The following is a 24,188-nucleotide window of genomic DNA, read 5'->3' on the forward strand; positions in this document are numbered from 1 at the left end:
ATTCCTTCTGGAAGGAACAGCCTTAACCTAGATATAGACAGAGCAAGGATTCTGAAAGGAGAGACTCTAGCCACAGAGGATTATCTGGGAAGGAGCTGATTGTCTTTACACATTACATCAAATAAGTATGTAATGGTATTGTTCCAGGCACTGAGCATAGACACATGCACACACACATACACACACACAAACTAGGCGAGGGCTCTCTCTCTATATGTATGTATATATAGAGAGATTAGTTGTGACAAAAAACACACAACACACATATGTATACATATATAGAGAGAAAGAGAGAATATATGTATGTATATATACACACATGTATAGGTGTATTTATATTTATATATGGCTGGTGAAAGTAGACAGCCATGTAGTTTAGGAAGAAAAATAGTTTATTTGGGAGGGCCAAACTTCTGAGCTCTACTCTAGAGTAGGGCCTAGTACACAGCTGCCTGACTACTCATGGAGAGAGATTCCATAAGGGAAGGACAGGAGGCATGACTGAAGAGAATGAGGGAGTGACCTCAGAGGAGAAAGAAGTGATCTCAGAGCCTAGAGGACCTCCAATGTCATGCAGGTGGGTGGTGACCTGTTACCTTGGCTATAGGTACTGGTGGAAGACCAGGTGCATTCTTGAATGCAGAGGGAACAAAGGGGATGGCAGGTCTATGTCTGGTTATAGATTGGAATAAAGATTAAATACATGTTAAATAGAAGGAATGAAAAATATATAAGAAAAAAATGTAAGCAATAAACCCTTATTCACTGAAGTAACATTTCCATAATATAAACAAACATAAGACTGGAAAATTACTATAGATTTAGTTCAGAAATTGTATGTAGTAATCAAATATATGAGTTTAGTCTTAACAATGATTACTTTGACTTCAATGTCTCTTATCCCTGAAGCCATGCAGACAATTTCTGTCTGTCCTTAACAAGATGATGTAGCACTTAGGGGCAAAAATGCAGCCCAGGAGCCCTGTACTGGAGGCCAAGATGGAGAAAACCTCCACAGCCACCATGACCTTGCCCTTGGCACTGTGGTAGACAGGCAGGAAGGTAAGCCACACACTGCAGAACACCAGCATGCTGAAGGTCAGGAACTTGGCTTCATTGAAGGTGTCAGGCAGGTTCCTGGCCACGAAAGCCATAGTGAAGCTGGCGAGGGCCAAGGAGCCCAGGTATCCCAAGACACAGTAGAAAGCAGTGAGGGAGCCCTTGTTACACAGGATGATGAGGTGGCCATGTTCAGAGTGTGTGTCCGTGTCAATGAAGGGAGGAGATGTACCCAGCCAGAGTCCACAGAAAGTCACTTGGATCAGAGTGCAGATGAGAATGATGAAGTTAGGAGCCCCTGATACCAGCAGCCACCTCATCCTTCTCCCTGGAGAAGTGACCTTGAAGGCCAGAACCACAGTTACAGTTTTGGCCAAGACAGCAGAAACAGCTACAGTAAACGCAACTCCAAATGTGGTTTGCTGTAGAATGCAGGTGACTGTGTTGGGACGGCCAATAAACAGCAAGGAACAGAGGAAACAGAAGATGAGGGAAATGAGCAGGATGTAGCTGAGAGCCTGATTATTAGCCTTGACAATGGGGGTGTTGTGATGTTTCACAAAGACCCCAAGAACAATTACTGTGAGTGTAGATAAACCAAGAGCCATACAGGCCAAGGCCATCCCCAAGGGCTCTCCATAAGCCAGGAAACTTGCAACTCTTAGGAGGCACTTGTTTCTCTCTGTGTTGGCATACTGGTTATCTGGACATGTTACACAATGCTCCATATCTGATGAGAAAGGCAAGTTACCATTATTCCTTTTTCACTACTTACAAGGAAGTTAGGAAATCCCTCCCTAGAAAAAAATTCTTATACACCAAATATGACTAGCATAATCTTCATTTGACCAAGAATTAACATACATATTTAGCATTATTTTTAGTAACTTCATCATGTTCCTACACTTGTTTCCAGAAGTCCAGTTGAAACTAGTTACTTTCAATGAATACTATTCATATTGTTTCTTGGCATTCCTAATATCCTAACAATCACTTTATACATCTCTTCATGCTTCCATAATAATATTCAGATTCTTATGTACAACTCAATGTCATTATTTAAAATGACTAGAGGATCTTTCATTTTTTGTATGTCTCTGTGCAATGTAGCTAGGAGCACTGTGGTCCCTTCTTGTAATTGTGATATTTGATTCTCCTAATCACCTGTAAAGCACAGGGAACAGAGAATGTAATCACTCTTTGAAGTTATAGAGTCATGCCTTTTACAACACTTGTACCAAAAAAGAGCACTTTGTTTCAAAAACAGTTCTGGGCACTAAGAAATAACAATTTGTGTTATCTTTATAATGTAAAAGCAATTTTGAGAAAGTTGTAGACCACATTCTTTAAAGGATTTTGCACCTCATAGCATAGAAAATTTGCTAACATTACTGAGTAGTTAAATAAATATGCATACAATATACTAGAAAAAGTAATTCCTACACAATTCACAGCACATGATTTGTTTTAGTTTTTTTTTTTTTTTCAGGAAGCAGCATCATCCATTGTTGCAATTAAATTACTACTAAATGAATGAAGGAGGACTTTGACTGCAACCCTAATACACAACTTTTGTAGTGCTTTGCATGGTTTGTGGGGAACTAGGAGAGAACAAGTACTTCTCCTTCCACTGTGAACTTACCTGTCCCATTGGCCATCTCATTCTTTGTGCAAGGAGTGCAATCAAAGCAGCAGGCAGCCTTTCCCTCCTGAGGAGATTTCCTGAATCCAAGACCACAGCTTTCACTGCAGACAGAATGAACAGCCTGAGGAAAATCACACATGTGTCAGAAATGGTTTACGCTTTTCCTAACATTGCAAAAGTTCCATTATTTGAACAACTTAGATTAAAAAAAGGATTATATGCTACCACATTCAATGATTACTCTCATGAAAGATACCTAAGTAACAGCTCAACTAATCATTAAATGAAGCAACCAGAGAACAGAACCAGATAAACCTTTCAAACACACGAAGCAATTCTTTAGGTACTTTATCGGTGTTAGAATCCTGCTAAGAAACGTTCAATTTGTATTTTAGGACATTGTTCAAAATTAACATTTAGAAACAAACTGAATTTTTCTTGGATGATGCTGATCCTGGGGCTTGAACTCAGTGTCTAAGCAATGTCCTTGAGTTGCTTTTATTCAAGATGAGTAATGAGCTGCTTGATCCACAGCTCCAGCTTAGTTTTTGATAGTTTAATGACATAGGGTCTCACAGATTTCTTGCCTGGCAGGGCTCTAAAATGAGCTTTAGTCTGAGAACTGAGGATGTCAAACTCCCAAGTAGATAGGATTAGAAGCATCAGCTAGCCCCCAGGACCTCTTTTGCACTGGATAAATGAAGATAACAATCTCACAGGAGTTCCTGCTTGGCCTGACTTCAAATCAGGATATTCAGAACTGAGTAGCTAGTGTTACAGGAGACAGTTGCTGGCATTCAATCAGGTATATATTTTAAGTGTGAATTTTACTTACTTATTTGTTCTTAAAATCATTAGAATTAAATCCAACCCACCTCTGTAGTTCCTATGGCCCACTCTACCATATCTTCAGATAAAGACAGTTGATGATCATGTAGAGCAAATGTAGAAAACTTTCCTATTTTCACCTCAAGATCAAGACCTTCTGGAAAATTCCAAATGTTCACAATGTCATACTCTGCCTCTAATTTGCTTCTGTCATCTAAAATCACCCAATCTCCAGCAGGATTCTGAAATTCGATATTCTTCAGAAAAGGGTGCAGCTACAAGAGATGCATCATCTTATGGTGAAGTACATCCCAGTGGTCAGACAGAAATTAAGAAAATTAGAATTAAGAATTAAAAAGCTCCTAAGTGTCTTTAATCTCTGATTCAGAGTTCAAGAAAAACACAGACAGCTGATGAACCACTGCAGAAGAAAATCTTGCAGGAATAAAAATAATTTTCCTGAATGCTGGTCACTCAGCAAAATGCTAGAAGTCCTCTTTTCAAGAGAAACCTATTTCATTTAAATAATCATAAATGCAGGAATTCTCAGATGTCTAGTTAGAGTTTTCCACAACAATGAATTCTATGAGTGTCTAGAGTTATAGTTTGAGCTTGTTCAAGTTTTAATATCTAAAGGAGAATGAAACTAGGTCACTTATTAAAAACAAAAATACTTTTGCTCAGCAGGTCATGCTTAGAAACTCATATGTAAAAGGTGCTAATAACTTATCAAAACATTATCTGTGTGAATGTTCAGGTTATTAATCAGTAGAAGAATGTATGGAAATGTGGGATTAATTTATTGCTTGTTACTGGCCTGTTTTCCTTAAGAGCACAGGAACACATCTCCAGAAAACCTCACAGACTTTTACAGAAACATAATTAATTTAATTTGGGGAACATAACTAAAATATTTAATTTCATGTTGTGATAAAGTGCTGTACAAATTGACTGTTCTGACAGTGTGTGCCATCAGAAACAGAAGGCCTTACCTGTGCGGGGGAATGGACTCTCCATTTCCTGTTTCCTATTGTTTGTACTTCTGATTGATAAAGAAGAATCTCATGGAGAGCATGGGCCACAGCATACACAGCGTTGTACACATTGTAACTGTCTCCAGACATAGTCATGTCAAAAATGTGCCCAGGTAACCAATCCAAGGAGGCCTCATGAGGACAGTTCTCCCATGTTACACAGTCAGACTCAGAATCTGAGCAATTAAAAGACAGAAACCACAACCTAGCAAGGAAAAAGTCTTCTGGGTAGGTGGAAGGGTTAGCTGCCTTGACAAAATCTGTAAATCCAGAAACATCTGGGTGATGTTGTGAGAAAATGAGAGGTACATGGGATGAGCCAAGCATGAAATATCTCTTTCTGATGGTTAAATCCCAATGTGAGTTCAAGATACAAACTTTGCCTTTTATTAATAGTTGCTCAACACACCTCATTAAATCTAGTAGAGATTCATCATCACCGAATATGACAAGGACATTTGCTGAGGATTTATTAATCTGGTTATAAAGGGACATGACTTTGAGTATGTATAATACACCATGGGTTGGAAGAGCTAGCTCAAAGGCTATACAAACTCTGTTCTTGGCCATTTCTTTTTTCAATGCAGGAAGAATCCACAAACCTTTCTCATCTTCTATGGTAAAAAGATCCACCCAGTTCCAGTTGAAGTGAATCAGTAAGGAGACCATGGCAGTAGCTATTGATGTGTCCTTCTGGGCCATCTGATACAGAGCAGGGAACTTGTAATGGTCACTCAGGCCTTGATTAAGAGGCCCAAAGGTAAGCTGAAAAAATCAAAATTGGATAGCCCATGAATGAGAATATTACCATCTATCACAATCACTATCGTTAAGTATATTAAGTAAACCAGTAAAATTAAAGGAAAGTAATTTTCTCATTTAAACATTTTCATTGTTTTAATAGTTGTGAAATGTACTCATATAATGCCTTTGATCTCTGTCATTATTTCTGTCTATAACTCCTATCTCTAGCAACCACATTCATTCCAACTTTCCTAAGTCCGTTTTTACATAGGTACATTGACTATTATCTTGTATTTTCCCACACATCTACTTCTATTCCCCATTCCTCTGCTCTTTTTCAGATACCTTTAATATCTATCATCCTCAGACAGGATAGGCTTCAGATTTCTATTGTTCATTTATTTTTATACTGTCAGTTATTTGGTCAGACAATAAATCATGGACTTCAATCCCTCTATGTAGTATAAACTAGCCAGATGCTTCATGCACTTAAACAAAAAGCTTTGTATGTATTTCATACTTATTTCATAATTCATGGTCATGTTTTAGATCTAACTTTCATATTGGAGAAAACACACGTCCCTTTCTTTCTGACTTCATTCAACATAATATCTTGCACCAGTGTGTGTTTGTGCATGTACAAGCTAGCCAGTAGAGCGCAATGAACTCAGAGCTTCATGCATTAACTTGACTTTTTCCTCTCAAGTCTAGCACTCTACCAATGGAACTACATATTCGCTGTCTGCTTTGGGCTGACTAAATGGACATAAACATTTCTTGAGTTACTGGGATTAGAGTGTGAGCTACCAGCACACTTGTCATCATATCTCCACACTTTAAAATCATTTCCTATTTCTTGCTTTAAAAAAGAATCACTTTGGGTTTTTTTTGCTCTAACTTTTCTATCCTCTTTTCTACACATGGGACTATAAATATCCAATTATTTTGAACTCTATTTTATTTTTGGATAAGACAAAATTCAATAGGCTCATAAATCTAGTATCTTCTTATCATTCTTTTCTCTCACGTGAAATGGCACTAAATCAGACATTTATTTAATATCTGCTCACTTTCTCACCCTCACCTGTGGAAAACTGTAGAGGCCTAGCAACATTCCAATCTGGGAAGATGTTAATACTGATGGTCCTGTCAGCACTGCTATGAACTTCCTCTCTTTCATACAGGAGTAGTTTGGACTCTTGTAGTTCCCAAAGAGGCAAATGAAGGGATTTTTAAATGCTAGCCATTCTCCAAATTGCACATCATAGATATCAAATCCCAGAGTCAAGTTGTGTAAAAGATGAGAATTGGTTTTGATTCCTTCAATAGCAAAAGCCAAGGCTAAAACAAACTGGTAGTTTTTGAAGTTAAACCTAAATAATGAGCATAGAAATTCAGGAGGAGTAATTAAAAACCTATGACATTGATGGATTGAATACTTGCTTATTTTTTGCCAGGGAATAGGTTAAAACATTGCACTTATTGTATATGAGGTAATACTTGGATTGTGGACCATATCTGACATGAAATAATCATTTAGTAACTTCTTGTCCACAGTAAAAGAGACAGACAGAGAGCGAGAGAGAGAGAGAGAGAGAGAGAGAGAGAGAGAGAGAGAGAGAGAGAGATCTGTGATTATATGTGTGTGTTGTGTGTCTTGGGGTTTGAGAACAAAGCCTGGACACTCTAATAGAACTTTTTGGCTCAAGGATAGCACTCTGCTACTTGAGCCAAAGCCCCACTTCCAGCTTTTGGCTGGGTTATTGGAGACAAAATTCTCAAGGAAGTTCCTGTCTGGGTTGGCTTCAACCCACAACACTCAGATATCAGCTTTTTGCTTAGATAGGGTTATAATCAGGAGCCACCAGACTACAATAAGAATTTTAGTCAATTTCCTCGAAATATATGTCACAAAAGAAAAAAATTTCAGATCACTGGCCAGTTGGGAAGGAAAGGTTTCTGTAACCTTTGGTACAGTATTCATGCCACTGACACAGGTTGTCTCTAATAACATCACTTCATTATCAACCATGATAGCTGGGATGCAAGAGATACAGGGATGTTTGAATAAATTGAAGAACTTACAGCCCTGGAAAGGAGAAGCTACACTGCTTGAAACAAGAGTCTTCTACTGATAGGGAGAAAGTCACCCAGGAGTACTTGTAAAATAGAATAATGAAACTGAGCTGTTTCTGGAACACTAGAAATGGGAGGTCAGGGTAGAGAAGACAAAGGATATTATTTTGCACACACAAGTTCCCTCAGCCACTGCCAAAAACAATAAATGAAAATAGAATGATAAGTTACTTACGGCTTATTTTCTTCTTTCCTGGAAGCATCACTGTTACTGCCATCTGCTCCTAAAGTGTAGAGAGGGAAAAATCCAGCCATCAGCACATCTCCATCCATGTGGGCTCGGTGCTTCATTGTAGAAAAACAAGTGCCAACGAAGGACTTGAGAAGGGGAAGCTGGAGAAGAATGAGTATGAAGATCCAAGTGCCCATCTCTAAAGCATCTGCCAAGCTGAAATTCTGCCTGGAAGTAAAGGTTGCAGTGCCAGGTATGTATACTCATATATGTCTGTATGTATGCATATGTGTCTTTTTATTGGCAGAGATTTACACTGTAGCTAATGTTCTTTCATCTAAGCCTCTTGCGAATCTCCTGGGAAGAATGTGTAAAACTCTTTCCTGGGGCTGTGAATCTGTGGCCTTCTATCCAGGAGAAAAACATGAGTTGGAAAACATGTTTGCAGGTTCTCCCTATTCATGCAGGTGCTATGATTTCCTCCAAGAGGACAGATAGTGAAGCCCACAGGGAGAAAGTTTCTTGGATAGCTATCATCCAACATCTGTGTCCAAAATCTATTTGCATGAACACCCTTTCGGATGATGCCACTGGGTTGCATCCAAGAATGCCATGTCAACTACAGATGAAATGGCAAGAAATAAATACTGTGCCAATGAGATGAAAACCAACTATATGAGGGTATCATGCCCATAGGGGCAAATCATGCACACTATGTTCCTTAGAGCCACAGGGCATTGCTTGTTGATGCAAACAGGTTCCAGCAGGTATTCCATTTGCAGCGGCCTCTGAAAATGTACTCATTTCATATTGCCTAAAGAAGCAAGGGTGCTGCTGACACCAGTAATCAATCAATACCAAAATTGAGTCTCACAATTCCATTCTGAACTTTCACTTTCAAACAGGTAATTTTTTCCTTAAACTTTCTAGTATAGATCAAGCTATTTTCATAAAGCATCTGTCTGAGAACATGTGGTAATCATGTCATTCTTCTGTATCCTAAGACTTAATCAAGATAAAGAAACAACTCTATGATTCCACTTGTCAAAATATATTAGATCAGAATTCTATGCAGAGACCTCAATGGCCTCAGAGATTGGGGCCATTGTATGTCATTTTTTGGCCATTTTCACAAAATTATCTGTTTTCAAAATACTGAACTCAGGGCCTTGGTGCTGGCCCTTAGATTTTTCTATTAAAGGCTGGTGCTCTACCACTTGAGACACAGCTCTACTTCTGGCTTTTGGTGGCTAATTGGAAATAAGAGTCTCATGAACTATTCTGCTCAGGCTGACTTTGAACCTCAATCCTCAAATCCTAGTGTCCTAAGTAACTAAGGTAATAGTTGTGAGTCATTACTTCCCATATTGAATATTTTTTGTATGCAACTGAAATGCTGCTTTTTCCTAGTGAATTTAATGAATTTCTTGGTTCCTCCACCTCTATCCCCCCTCCCCATCTCCTATTTGTCTTTGAGTAGTTTTATGTGGCCAACTTTCCTGCCAGTTGGTACATAGCTGACTCTACTAGAGAAGCTGATTTTTGTTCACACATTCCAATTTCATGTGTTGAACTAAAGCCAAGATGAACATGCCCTTTGAATTTATTGGCTGAGCTCATGAGTTTGCTTTTCACTCATCCCTCTTCTGCTGTGGGTAAAGAAATTCTAGGGATAGAATTAGTGATTAATGTGGTAGGAAGAGAACAGAAATTTCTAGAAGGGCTTTTGCAGCTTTAGATGGTCAGAAATAGCCAAGTTTCCCCATCACATTACAATCCGGTGCTGAGAAGTGTTTCTTAACTGTGGACATTATGAGCAGCAGTAACTTTGGCAGGCATTGAGGTCTGCACTAATGTGGTTTCAGGTTTTTCCCTCTTTGCTGATCCAGAACTATATTTCCCAGAATTCCCTTGTTCAAAATGACCTCCAGCTCCATGGGACTTGGATGGTAGAACAGAAACAGTAGCTACTAGGATCTGAAGGAGAGGTCACCAGGGCCAATGTAGCTAACATTATGTCTCCTGGCCCTAACAGCTTTCCTGGTCTCACATTAGGTCTCCTGGTCAACAGCTGTCTGCCATTCTGGAATCTACATCCAGGTCAGAGGTGTGTCCAGTGTAATTGTGCAGGGTGCCATCTTCTCTGTGAGGTCATCTCTTTTTAGAATTTTGAAGTGATGGAAGCTGACTGCAAATTGCACTTTTCCCTCCTGGGCTATAGCTCATCCACACTCTCCTTTCTCCCAAGCTTATTTATGATTTTTTTCATTTATTAAATCTAATTTTTAACCATCTGTGAGTCCCACTGTGTGACAGTGACGTTAGGAACCCCAGGCAGGACAGAATCCTTTCCATAGAGCTGTGCACTCATCTACACCCTACTTCCATAATATGCAAATCTCTTCAATAAATATTTATTCATGGTTATTATGGCAATTTTGAATTTCCTGATAAAACTCTCACTGGTGGGTCATTCTTATGAAGCCGGGCCAAATTTTAAAATGTGCATGGGGGTCAGTGAATTTTTGACTACCATGCTAAAAGGGAAGAATCACTATGAAACCCTGATTCATGGTCAAAGAGAAGAAAAAAGGAGGGAGAGAAAGGATAAAATTGTCAAAGTGAAGCAGCTAGAAAATAAAACCAAGGCAGAAGCAGGTGTTCTCTGTGCAGATTTAAGAGAGGGATTATGGGTACCAATCAGGTCCTGTCTCAGATTGCAGAAGATATTGCCACCTTCAACACTACCTTTAGCTTCATTTTGGTCCCCAGGACCAGAGATAAAGAGGATGGGATGATCTCAGGAATATCCACAATGCAACAATAAATGTGAGACTTTCCCAGTTTAGTGCTACTGACTTGAGAAATGAATCTCTGCGCCTATCATTTTCTATCTGCATCAACTGTATAACAGGTGGGTTGACATATGGGTTTTTGGTGCCCCAAATCTGTGTTCCTGAGGATCGATATCGTACAGAGGGGCGTGGCACAGGGAGTTCTGGTTAAGTGTCTTGCCCTCATGAATCAGGCTCATAAAGAAGGCACCCTCAAAACACCCAGTTTTCCAGAGACAGGCAAAGGTTGTGGTTCTGAAGGGAGGGGATCTTGCCACACTATATTAAAAAACCTATGCTGGTTACCAGTAGCTCACAGTTGTATTTTTAAGCAAATTCTATCAAGGATTTTGGGCATGCTGTTTACATTTTTTAAAAAAGCTTGCCTTTCCAGATGTTTTGAGACAGTGCACGAAGTTCTGTTCATTTTAGCATGGTATTTTTGAGGAAAGGGTGATCATGACAAATTATTGAATGTGCTTCCTTATGCCTGCATGCTGGTCTGACTGCCTGTCATGATCACCCTTCCCTCAGAAATCTCAGGCTACAATAACAGAAAAATTTCACCACAAAACATATCGAATATTACATCACAATGTACATTATTTGTTCAACAAATCTGATTGACCTTAACACAATTCTTAAAGGATTTGGGGGCATGTTGTATAGAGCACTTAAAAGGCTTGGCTACCCAGATATGGAGAGACAGTGCACAAAGCTCTGTTTATTGTAGCCTGGGATTTCTGAAAGGAGGGTGATCATGACAGGATGTTGACTGTCCTAGTGCCTGACTTTCTGCCTGCTTGCCTGTCTGGGTACTGGTTCTCTCAGAAATCCCTGGCTGCAATAAACAAAATATTTTCAAGAAAACATAGCTATTATTGTGAAAATATTGACATTATTTGCAATCTGTTTGCCCTTAAGAAAATGTATAAAATATTTGGGGGACTGTTGTTTACATTATTAAAAACGCTTGCATTCCAAGATGTTTTGAAACAGTGCATAAATTTCTGTTTATTGTAGCCTGGGATTTCTGAAAGACTGTTGATCATAGCAGGATGTTCACTGGTCTTCCTAATGCCTGCCTGCCTGCTAGCCTCCCTGCCTGCCTTCCTGCCTACCTGCCTGCTGTGATGATCATCCTTCTCTCAGAATTCCCCGGCTACATTAAAAAAATTACAAAAAAAAACCATAGCTACTATTGTGTCATTGTGGACATTATTCATTCAACCAATCTGGCTGCCCTTAAGCACAATGTATAACAGATTTGGGGGCGTGTTGTGTATATTATTATAAACACTTCTCTTTCCGGATGTGTTGAGTCAGTACAGCAAGTTGTGTTTATTGTAGCCTGGGATTTCTGAGAGAAGGATGTTCATGACAGGATGTTAACTGTACCTCTTAATGACTGCCTGCCAAAATGCATCCCTGCCTGCATGCCTGCCTGCCTGTCATAGTCACCCATCTCTCAGAAATCACAAGCTACAATAAACAGAAAAAATTTTACAACAAAACATAGTGAGTAGTATGTCATAATGGACATTATGTGCTCAACCCATCAGAATGCCTTGAAGAAAAATTTATAAAGTATTTGGAGGCATGGTGAATTTATCATTAAAAATGCTTGCCTTCCCAGATGTGTTGAGACAGTCCATGAAGTCTCTCTATTGTAGCCTGGGATTTCTAATGCAAGAGGGATCATGACAGGATATTGACTGTACCTCCTAATGCCTGCCTGCCTTCATGCAACCCTGTCATGATAAAACTTCTCTCAGAAATCCCAGGATACAATTAAAAGGAAAAATATACAAAATCATAGCTACCATTATGTCATGATTGACAATATTTTCTCAACCAATCTGGCTGCACTTAAGCAAAATGTATAAAGGATTTGGGGGCATGCTGTATACATTATTAAAAATGCTTGCCATACCAAAAGTGTTGAGACAATTCAGGAAGTTCTGCTTACTGTAGTCTCGGATTTCTGAAATAAGAATGATCATGACAGGATGTTGACTGTACCACCTAAAATCTGCTTGCCTACCTGCCTGCCTGACTGCTTGCTTGCCTGCCTGACTGCCATGATCACCCTACTCTCAGAAATCCCATGGTACAATCAACAGAGAAAATCTACAAAAATACATAGCTACTATTATGTTATGATTGACCTTATTTGCTCAAGCAATTTGTCTATCCTTAAGCAAAGTATATAAAGAATTTTGGGGCATGCTGTATACATTATTAAAAATGCTTGCCTTCCAGATGTGTGCAGAAAGTTCGCCAAGTCCTATTTATTGTACCCAGTGATTTCTGTGAGAAGGGTGACCATGACAGCATATTGATTGTACCACCTAATTCCTACATGCCTTTCTGCCTGCCTGAGATCCTGCCAGCATTCCTGCCAGCATGCCTGCCTGCCTGCGTGCCATACATGCTCAACCTTCTATCAAAAATCCCAGGCGAAAATAAAACGAAATAATTTACAACAAACAGAGCTACTATTGTGTTAACATGTACATTATTTGCTCAACCAATCTGGTTGCCCTTACGCACAATGTATAAAGGACTTGGGGGCATATTGTATATAGCATTTAAAAGGCTTGCTTTCCCAGTTTGTAGAAGCAGTGGACGAAGTTTTGTTTATTGTAGCCTGGAATTTCTGAGAGAAGGGTGATAATGACCGGATGTTTACTGTACCTCAAAATGCCTGCCTGCCTGCCTGATTGCCTTCCTGCCTGTGTGCCTGTCATATTCACCCTTCTCTCAGAAATACCAGGCAACAATAAACAGAAAAATACAACAAAATATAGATACTATTATAACTTTATTGACATTATTTGCTCAAGCAATCTGGCTACACTTAAGCCTAATGTATAAGAATTTGGGGGCATGTTGTATACATTATTAAAAATGCTTGCCTTCCCAGATGTGTTGAGACAGTGACATGGGTCATGACAGGATGTTGACTGTAGCTCCAGATGCCTGCCCGCCTGCCTGGCTGCCTGTCATGATCACCCTTCTCCTAGAAATCCCAGGCTACCATAAACAGAAATGATTGCAACAAATCATAGCTACTATTGTCATAATTGACCTCATTTAATCAACCAATCTGATTTCACAGATTTAGCACAACCTGTAAGGATTTGGGGGCATGTTGTATACATTATTAAAAATGTTTGCTTTCCCTAATGTGTTGAGAGAGTGCACGAAGTCCTGTTCATTGAAGCCTTGGATTTCTGAGAAAAAGGTGATCATGACAGAATGTACCTCCTAATGTCTGCCAGCTTGTCTGCCTACCTGCCTACCTGCCTGTCATGATTACCCTTCTCTGAGAAATACCAGTCTACCATAAAGAGAAAATGTTACAACAAATCATAGCTACTATTATGTCATAATTGACATTATTGATAAAACTGACTTCTCTTAAACACAGTATATAAAGGATTTGGGGGCATGTGGTATACATTGTTAAAAATGCTTGCCTTCTCAGATATGTTGAAACAGTGCAACAAATCCTGTTTATTGTAGTCTGGGATTTCTAAGATATGGGTGTCCATGACAGGATGTTGACTGCACCTCCTAATGTCTGCCTGCCTGTCAGCCTGCCTGCCTGCCTGCCAGCCTGTCATGAACTCCCTTCTCTAAAAATTCCATAGCAACAATAAACAAAAAATTTACAACAAAGCACACGTACGGTTATGTCATTATGGACATTAATTGTCGAAACAATCTAGCTGCTCTTAAGCACAAAATATAAAGGATTTGGGGGCATGTTGTATACATTATTAAAAATTCTTGCCTTGCCACATGTGTTGAGACAGTGCACAAAGTTTTGTTTATTGTAGCATGAGATTTCTGAGAGAAAGGTGATCATCACAGGATATTGACTGTACCTCATAATGCCTGCCAGCCTACGTGCCTGTCATGATCACCCTTCTTTCAGAATCCCAGGCTACATTAAAAATAATTTAAAACAAACCATACCTATTATTGAAATAATTTACATTATTTGCTCAGTCAATGTATCTGCCCTTAAGCACAATATGTAAAGGATTTGTTGGCACGTGTATACATTATGGAAAAGGCTTGCCTTCCCAGATGTGTTGGGACAGTGCCTAAGTTCTTTTTATTGTAGCCTGAGATTACTGAGAGAAGGGTGATCATGACAGAATGTTGACTGTACTTCCTATGCCTGCCTGCCTGTCTGCTTGTCTGTCATGATTACCCTCCTCTGATTAATCCCAGGCTACAAGAAACAGAAAAAATTTACAACCAAACATAGCTCTATTTTGTCATTATGGATGTTATTTGCTCAGCCAATCTTGCTGCCCTTAAGCACAATGTATGAAGTACTTGGGGCATGTTGTATACATTATTAAAAATGCTTGCCTACTGCTTTTGCTTAGAAGGGGGAGGCAGCTGAAGGTACCTTTCAACTTACCTTTAAGATTAGAAAGTCAACTCCATTTCAGCTGTCCTTTCCCCCTAATCCCTGCTGCAGGAGGAATCTTAGGCCTGCGGCCTGAGGGAGGAGTCTGGAGCCTGATGCTGTCAGAGAAGCCTAAAGCCTGTGGGGAGGCTTAAAATTTGGGGGGCGAGGCCTATAGGAAAGAAGCCTGCTCCTCTCGAGGTCTGGAGCTTTGGACATTTGGAGGCCTGGAGGCTGAGGTGGTTGGAAATTAAGTTGGAGGTTTAGAGTTCAGGTTAAGACAGGTCTCAGTTCTGGGTAACTAACCCAGGACAAGGTAATTGCAGGCAAGCATAAGGAGGTGGAGGGTGGATCTGCTCCTGGGTTTTAGATTGTAAATAAAATACCTTTGTAAATAAAGCTCCTTCCCACCTTAAGTGTTCCTCCATGGATTACTCTCGCTCTCAGAATACAACAATTTGAATCAAACATTCTGTTTCTACTTGAGAAGGGAGAGCAGACATCTAAGATTAACTCATAGTTTTATCCACATCTGCCATTCTAGTTTGTGTTTCCTGTTTGTAACATTTACTATGCTTCTTTATCCTTTTGTTTTTGATTAGCTTAATCATTTTTTTTCTTTTTTTCAATTTATTTTTATTGTCAAGGTGACAATGGAGGGGTTACTTACATACATAAGGTAGTGAATACATTTCCTGTCACACTTTTTATCACCTCTTTCATTCTCCCATCTCCCCTCCTCTAAAATTCCCCCTTGCCTGAGATGTACAGTTAATTAAAGACATATTTTCTTGTATCACTGTTGCATTGGTTTGCCCTTTATCTTTTCTCTCACCATTTTGATGTTTTCCCTTTCCTTCTCTAATTCAGATAAACATATACACAATAACCAGGGCACCAAAATCAAATAAAGTGACAACATGTACCTGAAGCTTATTCTACTTTTTTTTCTTACTGTTTAACTCTGGGTCTGGATGCTGTCCCTGAGCTCTTCAGCTCAAGGCTAGCTCTCTACCACAAGAGCCACAGTGCCACTTCTGATTTTCTGGTGGTGTGAACCATTAGTGCCCGCTTTAAGAGTTCTTTTCAAGAAAAATAAATAATGGGTGGGGCAGTGGGGGCTAATTTCTCAGCAATTAATTATCAGAAAACTGCAAGTGGCCCTGTGCCCTCAAGTGTGATAGAGCTACCCTTGAGCATAAATGCTGAGGGACAGTTCCCAGGCCCTGTGTTCCAGCCCTAGGTCTGACAACAACACAGTTTTAAAAATGGATTGGGCATAATAATGCCATATTCACAAACACAGAAGGCAGAAGAAGGTTGAGGCAGGAGGTTGGGGGTTTGAGGCCAGGTTGGCCTGTGTAATTATTTTCAGTCCAACTTACCATAGGAAGACTTAATTTCAAAAACCTTACCAGAAAGTTCACCGACAAAACAATCTCAGTGAGCCATATTAAGCCTATTTCATTTAATCAATTATTGTGACCTACTACTTTATCTCCTTTAAAAAGTCTCCATAATTAGTTGCATTCATTTATCATTGTTGGTTTATCCATGAGGATTATTTATACATCCGAACTTATACTTTTCCCTTATAACACTTCCCTTATAACACTTCTTCTAATTATTTCCCTCCCTTTTTTCCTCTACTTAAACCTACCCCTCCATCTTCTTTACAATCTCCTTCCGATCTCTTCTTTTCCTTTGTTACATTTTTCTTCCCTTTGTCTCTATCTTCCTTCTATTCTGATATAGAAAAGGATGATGTACCCAAGCCGAACTGGATTCATGACATTACTGCCTTTGTGTTCTGCATGGAAGCAGTAGAGGAGTACATGGACATGACTGGCATAGACATTATCTTTTATGATAGAGTGCTCTCTCTATTCCATAGACTCTATTCCCTAGACACACATTAGTCCTAGAGGTCTCTTAGACTCTTTTCTCAATTTCCTTTCTTTTCTGTCCCATTCAGGAGCCCGTAGACTTGGGGCATTGCCAGCCAGTGCCAGGCATACCCAACACTGTCCAAGACCACGTATCTTGGGCACAGACCCATTCTGGCACTGTATATGATAGAACATAGATAAGGTGTAGATTGTTCCCTCAATTCAGGACAGCATGTCATTAGCTGAGTAGGTCCCTTTCACAGAAAGTACTCTAAAAAAATTCCCAGGTCAAAACTGCACCAATTCTGACAATCGCCTGCCTCATTTTACAGATGTGGACTGATCTATTCTTTGCATCTAATGAATAGAAAGGGACAGAAATGATGAAGTATCACTTCTGATATTAAGTTGTAAATGGCTGTTACTCTCACTGTGACATCTCTATATAGCTCTATCTCTCTTTTTCCCTTTGTTCCTGGTGAAACAACTGCATGTGTGAGCAGTCTATGGAAAAGGCCCCATGACAATGAGATGGAGCTTCCAGATGGTGGCTGGGGGACATGAGAAAGGAAGGAGCCAATCCTGGTGATGAACATGGCCCTAACAGAAAATTTCACAGTTGTCTCCTGAGCTCCTCACTCACATCTCCCCTGTGAAGCTTCTCCTGGATTTCTGACCCCTAGAAACTGAGAATAGATGCTTGGTGTTCAACAATATTTGCTACACAGGCAAGCCACTGAAATGGTGAGAAATATAAAACAGAGGTCATGTGTGTCACCCTCTCTACATCAAAGACTCATGGCCTACAGTTCAGTTGTAGTCTATAGATTATTAAATTCATTGTCTAGTTCCCAGATACGTGCAGCCTTGTTACTGAACTTACTTGCACCTCAGTTTACACTTAGGTATATACAATATGTATTTTATAAATTGTCAGTTTTGGTGAGACAGCCTACGTTCAAGTATATTCATCTCAAAAAAGACTTCAATAGTCTTGGGGGCAATGACTATAGCTATTACATTATATGAGGAACACTTGAATTTTTAAAAATCAAGTGGACGTCACAGAGTTGGCAGAGAGGCTGGTCAATTCCACACAGTCAGGGCTAAGATGCTTTATGCTGACTTGTGTAGTTCTCAAAGGAGAATATGGACCATGTAGCTCTTGACCTTAAGGTGGGCAATTCTTCCATCTAGCAGACTTTGAATCAACTTCAATTCAAAGCCTTCTGTAATTCAGTGAATCATATCTAAAATGTCAAAGGAAGCCTGGAGGTGAGGGCTCTTGCCTGCAATCCCAGGTACTCAGGAATCTGAGACCTGAAGATCGTGTTTCACAGCTAACCTTACCTCCAATTAACTATGAGAATACTGGGAGTTGAGCTATGGCTCCAAGAGATAGAGACAACATGACACATGACAACAAAATACAATGGCAATGATTAGATAATTAAAGCACAAAACAGAGAAATACAATCCAGATCAGAGTAATAGTTCAATTGACATTCGAGTTGTCAAATATCACAGAGGACTGAGGAAAATATTATAAGTTTAAAGTCATAGGCTGTTAGTACTAAAAAAAATGAGATGAAACCTTCCACCTTCTTTTTCTCTTTGCAGCTCCCGGGTGTTAGCACTTGCTGTAAGTGTCTTCTGGACATGATGACTTGAACTCAGATCACCTGAGTGACCGCTCCTGGAGTCAAGCAGGATATTTCTGTTAATAACAGAAAATATAAAATGAACATAATTCCAAGTTGTGCACACATTTTCCATTTAACCATGTGAGTCTAGAAAGAAGAAGGACAGTGACCCATCAATTGTCTGAGGACCAGACAACCTAAACCACTTTTTCCCAATCCTCCATCCATCAGTATTTTTTCTTAGAGCCATCTGTGTGCCTACCTGCCTTCAGTGATTTGTGAAACACACACTTCGCAGGGAAGAGTGCATTGTGGAGTGCTCCTGTAATTCAACTGACTTCTATGCTGCTCTGATTCTATTAGCCTTTGACTTTTGATTCTTTGTTTTCTGTAAGTATAAGTAATGGGGGAATTTAATGATGGCAAGATTTATCAAATTTATCAAAACACTGGTGGCTCATAGCTCTAATCCTAGCTACTCAGAAAAGGCTGAGATCTGAAGATTGAGGTGTGAAGCCGGCCCAGGAAATCCATGAAAATCTTATCTCTGAAACAGCGATAGGTAGACATGTGGCTATGGAATAATAGCCCTGAGCATGAAAGTTCAGGAACAGAACCCAGGCCCTGAGATCAAATCCCAGGACTGGCACACACATGCAGTAAATTCTACCACTTCTAACCTTGCATTTTCACATACAGAGATATTGGCATTATATAATTCTAATTTGACTTCCATGTTCAGAGCACAGATGTGAAAATGTAGCTTTTATGTCTTGGGAAATCTAAGATAGAGATAAAATAAAGGCTTCAGTAGCGAAAGTCTCTTCCTTTTCTCTGCCCGCCCCCTTCCTTCTTTACCCTTTTTTCCTCTGGGAAGAAAGTTTTCTTTTTCTTTCATGTTAATGTAACTGTCCTGTACATACTGACTGTACTGTCAGCCTGGGGTTGAAGGCGTCCTCATGTGTTCCTCCCGGTGATGTAAATGAAAGATAAGAGTATGCTAAGGGAAGGGGAAATGTGAAAACATGAAATGGGCCTAATTTTCTAAAAGAACGCAAAAGAACAATGTGAAAGGGAAGTAACAGTTCTGTGTGTTCTGTAGTAGTGTGAAGATAAAATTTTATGCCTTTCCAGATTAAAATGAGAAGCAGAGGTATAAGGGATGGTAGATTATGGGGCAACACCCCACTAACACCTCTGAATGACCCCCTCCTCCCTCCACATCTTCCCTCCCTCCACATCTTCCCTTGCTTACCTGAAACCAGCCTTCGAAGCTACATACAAATCCACATATTGCTTTCCTCCCCGCCGCCCCCACCCCCAGAACTAGGGTTTGAACTTATGGCTTCACAGATGCTCATCTGGTTTGCTCAATTGAGTCATGTCTTTAGTCTAGCTTTTTCCTGGTTAGTTCGGAGATGGTGTTTCTTAGACTAATCTTCCCAGGATGGCTTTATGACACTGTCAATTGGATCTGAACCTCATGAGTAGCAATGATTACAGAGATGAGCCATCAGCATCGGTATCATCCATTAATTTTACAAGATCCATTATGAGAGGGACCTGAGATGAAATGATCCATAGATCATAGATACAGAAAGCAGGTCATCCTGAAACTGGAATCCCTGTCTGTCACCTCTACAAATGAAAGGTTTCATTCCATGGACTTTGGATCTCTGGTTTGGTCAATAAAGCTTATGCAGTACTTAGCATACAGAAACATGGCTTGTGTTTTCATTGGTGCCAGAGTTGTTTTGAAAACTAATAGCATGTTTTCTCAAACTTTTTAAAAAAATGTTTAAAAGAAATGTAATACTGGAGATTTGAAACAAATGGATTTTCAGGGCACCTGCAAGTATCAATATTCCTTCCATCCCACAGCAGACAATTGCCTAGTAACATAATTTACAGTTCCAACCTTGTTATTAATTACCTTCCTTGCAAGTGAAAAACAAGGTTTAAAGCAATAAAGCTACATTTCTTAATCAACTATTAACTGCCTTCTTTGCAAGTGAGAAAAGTTTTTAAAAAGCTCACAGGTTATGAAAGTGCAAGTCATGATTGTCTAAGACAGATAAAAAGTGGTTTGTGGGGGGAATGAGGGACGAGGTAACAAACAGTACAAGAAATGTATCCAATGCCTAATGTATGAAACTGTAACCTCTCTGTAATTCAGTTTGATTATATATATATATTATATATACTATATATATTATATATATGGCAGAAAAAAAGTGGTTTGTATCTGTAGTACAAAGCTATCTTTTAAATTAAGTTGGCAATGATGGACAGAAACACAGGCTCCCATAAACCAATTTGATCACAGAAAGCAACATGAACATCCAGATTCTGACCTTGCATCCTGCAGAGGATGCAACTGAGGCTCTAGTAGGAAAGGGGACAGGTTCCTTATGGACAAAATCCAGATGGTGGGGGCCATGCTGTTATAAAGGTCCCTTGTCATTCTAGAGTCACCTCTCTGTTCAAAATCAGATGTCCTGAGCTCCTGGGGAATGGTCTGTGCATAGAGAAAATGAGATTGTTTGAGCAAAGTTTCTCAGGAAATGCTAAGACCTACTTAAGGCAAAGTGACATTCTTTTTCTATCACTGGACTTCTCTCAGTTCTCAATAGGCCACTGTGCCCAGTCAATCTCCAGGTGGATATCTATTGGGAAGGTGGAAATAGCATTATTTTCTCTGTTTTACCTTGCCATTCGACACTTTTCCTTGTGTTCATTTTCTTTATTAATTAAATTTTGTTGACAAAGTGTTGTGCAAAAGTGGCACAGTTACATAATAGGGCAGTGAGTACATTTCTTGTGACAATTTACACCTTCATTTTTCTTTCCTTTCCCTAGATGAGGTAGGCATATATACAATACACAGTGCACGAAAATCATATGCAGTAGCCACATGGCATAAGCCAAAGGAAGTTCACCTAGAACTTTAAATATAACATCAACAATAGAGTTTGCGTATCATTCTCTTACATGATCACACATACATAGCTGTTGAGCTATTGTGATCCATTGAGAGGTCTATTTTAGACCATTTTATGTTTAGTAGATGTTTGGTTTTAGATAAATAATGTAAGATCGCTGACCCAAACCTATGGAAATACCATTTGACTAGAAGTTTTTTGTTTCACAGACCTGGTCTCTACTGTCCCCCAGCCCCAACTTAACAGTCATATATCAAGTAGCCCATGCCCCTTTGTTACCTGAATTCTAGGCTTGCTTCCCTCAACGTTATTTGTTCAAGTTCTGACCATTTCCCTGTCAACACCAATATTTTATCATTTCTAATAGCTATGTAGTATTCCATTGTGTATAGGTACCACATTTTTGGATCCATTCATATTCACAGGGGAATCTGGTTGTTTCCATATTTTGGCTATTGTGAATTGTGCAGCAATAAACATGGATGTGCAGATGTCTTTTTGATATACTGATACCTATTGTTCAGGAAAGATGCCTAGGAGTGCTATGGCTGGGTCATAGGGTAGGTCTATGTTGAGTTTTTGAGAAACCTCCATACTGTTCTTCAAAGTGGTTGTACTAATTTGCACTCCCACCCACAGTGGAGAAGAGTTCCTCTTTCCCTGAATCCCCTCCAGAATTTGTTGTTGCCTGAGTTCAGAGTATAGGCTATTGTAACTGGAGTGAGGTGGTATCTCAGGGTTGTTTTTATTTGCATTTCCTTTACTGCCAGGGATGTTGAACATTTCATCATTTGTGGCTTTGCCATTATTATCTCTTCTCCTGTGAAGTCTCTCTTTAGCTCCTTTGCCCATTTACTAATTGGTTTACTGTGTCTAGAGGGGTTAGTTTTTCGAGTTCTCTATAGATGATATATATTATGCCTTTGTTGCTGTGCTGGTAAAGATCCTTTCCCATATGGTTGGCTGTCTTTCTAGTTTGGTGGCTATGTCTTTAGCTGTGCAGAAACTTTTTATTTTGTAGTAGTCCCATTTGTGGAGACTCTCCGCTATCTGTTGTGCGCCTGGGATTATATTCAGGAAGTTCTTTCCTGTACCTATAAGTTCTAGCGTCTTTCTTACTCTGTCCTTAAGTAGTTTCAAAGATTCAGCTCTGATGTTGAGATCCTGGATCCATTTTGAGTTGATCTTGGTTCATGGTGATAGGCTAGGTTCTACTTTGATCTTTCTACATATGGCTGCCCAGTTTTCCCACCGCCAGTAGTTGAAGAGGCTAGGTTTTTTCCATTGTATGTCTTTAGCTCCTTTGTCTAGTATCAGCTGACTGTAAGAATGAGACTTTATTTCTGGGTCTTCTACTCTATTCCATTGGTCTTCAGGTCTGTTTTTATACCAATACCAGGCTGTTTTTGTTATGATGGCTCTATAATAGAGCTTGAAATCTGGTATTGTGATACCTCCTGAACTGCTTCTTTTGCCTAAAATTGATTTGGCTATTCTAGGTCTTTAGTTGTTCCATATGAATTTATGGGTTGCTTTCTTTATTTCAGTGAAAAATGTAGCTGGGACCTTGATGGGGATTGCATTGAATTTGTATAACATTTTGGGAAATATGGCCATTTTCACTATATTGATTCTGCCTACCAATGAGCATGGGAGGTCTTTCCATCTCCTTGTGTCCTCTTTGATTTCCCTCTTTAGATTTGTATAGTTCTCATTAAATAGGTCATGCACTTCTTTAGTTAGTTTGATCCCTAGGTAATTTATTCTTTTATTAGCTATTGTAAATGGTATTATTTCCATAATTTCCTTTTCTGCTTGTACATTGCTAGCGTACAGAAAAGCTTCTGGCTTTTGTGGGTTGATTTTGTATCCTGCTACTTTGCCAAAGTGGTTTATTAGGTCTAGGAGCTTGGGGACTGAGTTTTTTTGGTCCTTCAGATATAAGATCATGTCATCTGCCAATAGGGATAGTTTGATTACTTCTTTGCCAATGTGGATACCTTGGATGTCTTCCTCTTGCTTTATTGCCATGGCTAGGGACTCCAGCACTATTTTGAATAGAAGTGGGGAAGAGTGGGCATCCATGTCTTGTTCCTTAGTTTAGGGGGAATGGTTTTAGTTTCTCCCCATTTAATATGGTATTAGCAGTTGGGTGTTGTATATGGCTTTTATTGTTTTAAAGAATATTCCCTCTATTCCTGTTCTCTCCAGGGCTTTTAACATGTATGGGTGTTGTATTTTGTCAAAGGCTTTTTGGGCATTGGCTGAGATGATGATATGGTTCCTCGTCTTAACTTTCTTAATGTGGTGAATTACGTTTATTGATTTGTGGATGTTGAACCATCCTTGCATCTGTGGGATGAAGCCTACTTGATCATGATGTATAATTTTCTTGATCAGTTTCTGGATCCTGTTAGCTAATATTTTGTTGAGGCGTCTGTATTCAATAGTGATATTGTTCTTTAGTTCTCTTTTTTGGTTGGGTCTTTGCCTGGTTTGGGGATGAGTACAATATTAGCTTCATAGAATGAGTTTGGGATTTCTCCCTCTTTTTCTATATCATGGACGAGTTTCAGGAGTATTGGTATTAGGTCCACACTAAAAGTTTTATAGAATTCATTGGTGAATCAATCTGGGCCTGGGCTTTTCTTTGGTGGAATGCTCTTGATTACCTCCTGTATCTCGCTGTAATTTATTGGTTTATTTAGTTGATTTATTTCTTCTTGATTCAGTTTGGGCAGTTTATACTTCTCTAAGAATTGATCTATTTCTGTAAAATTATCATTCTTTAGAGAGTAAAGATTCTGGAAATAGTTCCTTATGATTGTTTGAA

General features: G+C 39.4%; 1 protein-coding gene across 1 annotated transcript; it reads right to left on the bottom strand.

Moving 5' to 3' along the window:
- Positions 1 to 887: 887 nt before the first annotated feature.
- Positions 888 to 5,235, bottom strand: LOC125367026 (vomeronasal type-2 receptor 116-like). Its single transcript, XM_048367669.1, has 5 exons — positions 5,169 to 5,235; positions 4,543 to 4,826; positions 3,580 to 3,807; positions 2,702 to 2,825; positions 888 to 1,789 (listed from the first exon to the last, which is right to left on the bottom strand). The coding sequence occupies exons 1-5, from the start codon at positions 5,233 to 5,235 to the stop codon at positions 888 to 890; spliced, it is 1,605 nt and encodes a 534-aa protein (XP_048223626.1).
- Positions 5,236 to 24,188: the final 18,953 nt, after the last annotated feature.

This window comes from Perognathus longimembris, chromosome 18 (genome assembly GCF_023159225.1).
Source record: "Perognathus longimembris pacificus isolate PPM17 chromosome 18, ASM2315922v1, whole genome shotgun sequence".
Lineage (NCBI taxonomy): Eukaryota > Metazoa > Chordata > Mammalia > Rodentia > Heteromyidae > Perognathus > Perognathus longimembris.

Coding starts and splice junctions, on each gene's coding strand:
- LOC125367026 (XM_048367669.1), bottom strand. CDS start 5,235: ATGGTCTCCTTACTGATTCACTTCAACTGGAACTGGGTGGATCTTTTT. Junction 3,808..4,542: donor TAGGAAACAGGAAATGGAGA/GTCCATTCCCCC, acceptor CATCTCTTGTAG/CTGCACCCTTTTCTGAAGAA. Junction 2,826..3,579: donor GGGCCATAGGAACTACAGAG/GTGGGTTGGATT, acceptor GATTTTCCTCAG/GCTGTTCATTCTGTCTGCAG.